Source organism: Ailuropoda melanoleuca, chromosome 2 (assembly GCF_002007445.2).
Source record: "Ailuropoda melanoleuca isolate Jingjing chromosome 2, ASM200744v2, whole genome shotgun sequence".
NCBI classification, from domain to species: Eukaryota; Metazoa; Chordata; class Mammalia; order Carnivora; family Ursidae; genus Ailuropoda; species Ailuropoda melanoleuca.
The window spans coordinates 171824269-171830060 of record NC_048219.1 but is presented as its reverse complement, the minus strand read 5'-3'; the positions used below and the strand labels follow the sequence as shown (position 1 = coordinate 171830060).

Sequence of the window (5792 nt, the reverse complement as noted above, 5' to 3'; positions counted from 1 at the left end):
AAAGCGTTAAAAGAAACGTGAGGGCAGGCTTTCTTTCAGTAAATATAATGACTATTAGGAAAAAGAAAATGATCTAGTCTTTCAGCACTTTCCAAAATGCTGATGAGGCCGGTGGTTTGGCTTGTAGATACATGTAGTAACAATTTGACCAAATGAATGTGAGTACAGATTACGCCTCTCTTAAGGTTTTGATGGGCCACCTGTCTGCAGAACAGTTGTCTTTAACACGTGCAAAAACACGTGTTTGGTTTGTTGGCTTTCACCGGAAATGGTGGTGCACCCCGATGTGGCACTGTTGTTGGGGAGACCGATGCTGCCTTTTCCACCTGGGTTCGGTTATGGCCGTAACTGAGGTTTACCAGTAGGCCTGCAGCACTGGCAGGGAAGCAGGGGATGAATCAGTGACTTGTGGTCCCTGGGTATGCGGTCTAGTGTCCTACGACTTTGCCCCATTTCCTGTGGTCTAGCTCTGCTAGTTGGGAGGGAACATTTCTTTCTTCATGGCTACTGCTGTCTGTCCTTTTGACAGCTGCACATCTGCTTTACATGCTGCCCGAAGACCCACGGAGGCGTTTGACTCCGTCTTTCTACATACACACAGGTGACAAAAACGAGCTGGGGACTGAAGGCCTCCCGCAGCCCTGCATAGCTGAGGAGCGCTTCAAATCAGTAGGACAGCAGCAGTGAAGAAAGCTCCTCAGGCAGTCACCTGGGCTCTGTGAAACCGTGATGCTCCAGGAAGGGAAAATGTAGGCAAATCATGATGCTGCTTTTGAAAACAAGAAGCAGCCCTAGGAGACGGCTGGTGGGAGAGACAGGGATGGGAGGATCCTGTATGTTTTCCTGCTCTCAGATGGTCTCACAGAGTCTTGGGAAATCTCTGTATTTTTAGTCCAAGGAGAAGCGTTTAATCTCAAAACAAAATAGACTTATTTTTAAAATTTGCTGCTTTTCACCAGCAGCTCAGCGTTACACATTTACAAATTGAGTTTGTTTTTCATCTCATGAAAGTAATATGTATTTATGGTAGAAAATTAAGCAATCGGGGCACCTGGGTGGCTCAGTCGGTTAGGCGTCTGCCTTCGGCATGGGTCATGATCCCGGGGTCCTGGGGTGGAGTCACAACTAGGGCTCACTACTCGGTGGGGGCCTGCTTCACCCTCTCCCTGCAGCTCCCCCTGCTTGTGCTCTCTCTGTGTCAAATTAATTAATTAATTAAAAAGGAAAATTAAGGCAATCAAAAACAGCAAAAGAGAAATAAAAACATAAAACTAGGACCTATAATCTTGCCATTTATTAATTACCGTGACTAACATTTTGGTGTATACATACACCATTCTAATCTTTTTTTCGCCCTACATAAACATACACAAAATACTTTGAGCAAAACCATATCATACTGAGGAGGTAATTTAGAAAATGTAATTGTCTTTCAATTAGAGGATTTTTTTAATCACCCTTAGCCCTTCAAGTCCTTCTGGAACTCATAGGATTGTCACAAGTCACCCCAGATGGAACCACCAACCCCATCTCAGCAGTTTCCATAGGCAAACACACAAAATGCTGGGCATGTAATGTATTTCTAGAGAGCTGCATAGGATGAGAAGTGCGCCCTTTGTCTCCAAGGTCATAATGGCTCTGCTGACCTCAATTCCTTTCACTGGAGCTAGTGAGGAGAACTCGAAAATGCCAGAGAGAGAATGAGAGCCCCCTACCCCATGATCCCAAATGAAAAAAAGAGAGAGAACATAGAAATCCCCTCACGCACTACCTCCAGGCCCCTTTTGTGTTGTTCCTGCCAACGCAGCAGCCCTCCTGCTATATATACCAGCTGCCACTCTTGTCCCCATCACACTGGACGCTGATCATCCGCTGCTAACAACCATGGGAAAGGTGAGTCACCCGAGGTGCCATGCCACGTCTGTTGTGTATCTCCTGTGTTCAGGGTTCCTTCCCCGTTGACTTCTGGCCATTCCCTCATTCCCCCCACCGCAGATCACCTTCTACGAGGACCGGGGCTTCCAGGGCCGCTGCTACGAGTGCAGCAGCGACTGCCCCAACCTGCAGCCCTACTTCAGCCGCTGCAACTCCATCCGCGTGGACAGCGGCTGCTGGATGCTGTATGAGCGCCCCAACTACCAAGGCCACCAGTACTTCCTGCGGCGCGGGGACTACCCCGACTACCAGCAGTGGCTGGGCTTCAGCGACTCCGTGCGCTCCTGCCGGGCCATTCCTTGCGTGAGTCTCGCTTCCGCCAGACTGACAGGAAAGCATCACTGATCTGTGGCCGTAAATTCCTGTTGGTCAAAGTTGGTTTGTTTCAACTCAGGACTAGTGTTCACAGTAAGGATAGCAATGCATGACTGTCAAGCATTAAAAAAAAAAAAAAAAAATGTGAGTAGGCTTATGAATCACTGTAACCTCTTTTTTTTTTTCTTATTTAAGGACAAGACTGTTTTTAGGGTGTAAGAAATCACAACATAGCCTCTGAAGTTAAACTTGGTAGCATCCAGCTGATTCCTACTTTCTAAATAAAAATCATCAGGTTTAGAAAAGAAAAGAAAAAAAGCCTATCTAAAATCATTATTTTTTAATGATAGGAACATTTAACAGACCACGGGAGAACAACGAAGGTGTAATGTGTTCAGACTGTATTAGTGATTGTTTTCCACAGAGCCTCTGTGGCACAAGGATCTAAAAACTAGAATAATATGTCTCAGCTCCAAGGGGCTCCCTGGTTCCCAGGAGTCATTATCAACTAGTTTCTTACCAGGGTCAGAGACAGATCATTAATTAGGATTTCATGAGACATGGTCCTCATCAAAGTGCTGCTTAATGTTTTTTAAACACATTGAGTTTGTGTTTCTCCTTGCTGGTAACACCAAATTGTGTGGTATGACAAGCAGATTCAAGAAGTGAAACCAAAGTAGGCTAGTGAAATTTGCGGAGGCAAAAAGACAAATAAAACAGGAATTTCTTTGAGGCAAGAACCTCAAATGGTTCAGGTGACTTGGCAAAATGTCAGACATGTGGACTCAGGGTAAATACACATTGCCGTAAATTATGTGTAAAGAGTGACTTAAAAACAAGCTTGTTAGGACCCTGTTACATGTGGACATAACAGAAAAGAGCATTAAAATCCTCTCTGCACACTCACTGAATACAGTTGTGACCAATGGTTTCCTACAAAGGAATCCCTTTTATTCCCTTTATTTCAATGTTTGTTTCTTCCACAAGATCAGGTCAGTTTTATCTTAATATTCTTCCTAATTTGTTAGACCAACAATGTGAGAAGACACATATACGGCAGGATGGCTTGAAAACCGTGCTTCACGAAGATGCGGGCTAAGTCACTTTTACTGAGATCAGAGATGCCCACATTGATTTTTCTTCTTTTGTTTATTGTTACAACAGACCAGCTCTCACAGGATAAGGCTGTACGAGAGAGACGACTACCGGGCCCTGGTGTCTGAGCTCGCTGAAGACTGTTCCTGCATCCACGATCGCTTCCGGCTCAATGAGCTGCACTCCCTCCATGTGCTGGAGGGCTGCTGGGTCCTCTATGAGCTGCCCAACTACCGGGGGCGCCAGTACCTGCTGAGGCCGGGGGACTACAGGCGCTACCACGACTGGGGGGCCATGGATGCCAGGGTGGGCTCTCTGAGACGGGTCATCGATTTGTACTAGGCCGTTTCCTGTTACGATCCACATCAAAATGCAATAAATACACAAATTGTGCTCCTGGCACTAAGTGCCTCTTGTTTATCTTTAGATAACCACTGAATTCTAATAAATGGTGACCCCTGGCAACTTACCCGACCCTGAAGGTCAGGTGTTTTGAATGTCTACTTACTTCCCCTTTGGTCAGGCAACAGTATTCCTGAAGCCCCCACACATGTCATGGGAAGGGTGGAGAAACAACATGCCTCCTTCTACAACCCACAGTCTGAGAAAGAGAGGGTGGGCAAATGGAAGGAAACTCTATTAGACCCCATATAAAGTAGAAAACATAGAATGAGTTGAGGCTGGGATACCAAAGACACGGGATTGTCGGAAAGGTTAGGGCAGCTGAAGTCTCAGATGAGTCAAGAAAAGCTGAGTGGAGAGAGGGGTTTTAAGCAGAATTCCCAAGGTAGAGAAGGTCAAGCATGCTTGATGAGTTCAGCGGTAAGATAAGTGTTAAAGTAAGCGTTAAAGGGCCTGAGTTGTAATCCTACTTCTGCTAATTACCAGTGATGTGTCCAATTCGGACTGGTTTTTTAGGGACTTTCCCAGTTTTAGCACTGAAAGTCCTACAGCCTGGAAAGCCCCTCAGTCTCAGGTAAACCAGGATGGTTGGTTTCCCTACTTACTGGCTTATCTCTTTGATCAAGTCATTTCTTATCCTCTCTGTTCCAAAGTTACCTTACTGAAGATTAAAGGTGGATAAGAAATTCCTGCTTCACTAAATTCCAGGATAATTATGATGAAAAGATAAGGAAAGATTGTGAACATATTTTGTTATTTTTAAATTATTACACAAACGTAAATGTAGAAAATTCATGTATCCCCAGTGTCTGCTCAAATTCAAGAGTACAATACAGTCATCTTTATTTTGGACTCCAATATGAATTTCTATCAAGACCCAATTACAGGGCGCCTGGGTGACTCAGTAGGTTAAGGATCTGCCTTCACGCAGGTCATAATCTGAGGATCCTGGGACTGAGTTCCACATCAGGCTCCCTGCTCAGCAGGGAGTCTGCTTTTCTGTCTTCCTTTGCCCCTCCCCCCCTCACGCGCGCGCGCACTCTCTCTCTCTCTCTCTCTTTCTCTCTCTTGCTCTCTCAAATAAATGAATAAAATCTTTAAAAAAGACTCAATTACACACATGGTGAAATGAGCACTGAGTATTATATAAGACTGATGAATCACTGAACTCTACCACTGAAACTAATAATACACTATATGTTAATTGATCAAATTTAAATTTAAAAAAAAAGACTTGATTACACAGAGTGATGTATTAATATTTATTCCACTGCATAACTCTGGAATTTCTTTCCACTATAGTAAAGCTGCTCTCCCAGAATGCTAATTCTCTTTCCAAATCTGTATAAGCATAAATAGTGCCTGTCCCAGTTAACCTTTTTGTCAAAACTGATTTTAAAATTCACATGGAATTGCAAGCAACCCAGAATAGCCAAAACAATCTTGAGAAAGAAGAACAAAGTAGGAGTACTTCTCAATTTCAGAACTTACCACAAAACAACAGTAATCAAGACAGCAAGGTCCTGGCATTGGGTAGATATGGAGATGAATGATATAGACTTGAGAGTCCAGAAATTAACCCATGTGTCAACTGATTTTTGACAAGGATTCTAAGATGATTCAATGGGAAAGAATAGCTTCTCAACAAACGGTGCTGAAACTACTGGACAACCACATGCAAAGGATGAAGTTAGCCCCCTATTTCACACCATATGTAAAAATCAACTAAAAAAATCAAAGACTTAAATGTAAAAAGTCAAGCTGTAAAACTTGGAAGAAAACACAGCATACATCTTTATGATCTTTTATTAGGCAATGATTTCTTAAATATGAAAGCAGAAACAACTATAACAAGACAAATTGGGCTTAAAATTAAAATGTTTTATGAATCAAAGGACACTATCAAGAAAGTGAATGTAGCAGCTTTTTACTAGACACATCTCTGGAGGCAAGGCAAACAAAAGCAAATATAACTATTGGGACTTCCTTGAGATAAAAAGCTTCTGCATAGTGAAGGAAACAATCAACAAAACTAAAAGGCAACC

The 5792-nt window shown here is 43.4% G+C and overlaps 1 protein-coding gene across 1 annotated transcript; it reads left to right on the top strand.

Moving 5' to 3' along the window:
- The first annotated feature begins 1884 nt into the window (after positions 1 to 1884).
- On the top strand, positions 1885 to 3687 carry LOC105237114 (gamma-crystallin A). The gene is made up of 3 exons (XM_011223472.2): positions 1885 to 1893; positions 1996 to 2238; positions 3415 to 3687. Exons 1-3 carry the CDS (start codon positions 1885 to 1887, stop codon positions 3685 to 3687), a joined length of 525 nt encoding a protein of 174 aa, XP_011221774.2.
- The last annotated feature ends 2105 nt before the right edge of the window (positions 3688 to 5792 follow it).

Excerpts from the sequence above, each read along its gene's own strand:
- LOC105237114 (XM_011223472.2), top strand. Across the intron at positions 2,239-3,414 it reads CCTGCCGGGCCATTCCTTGC|ACCAGCTCTCACAGGATAAG; the intron begins GTGAGTCTCGCT and ends TTGTTACAACAG.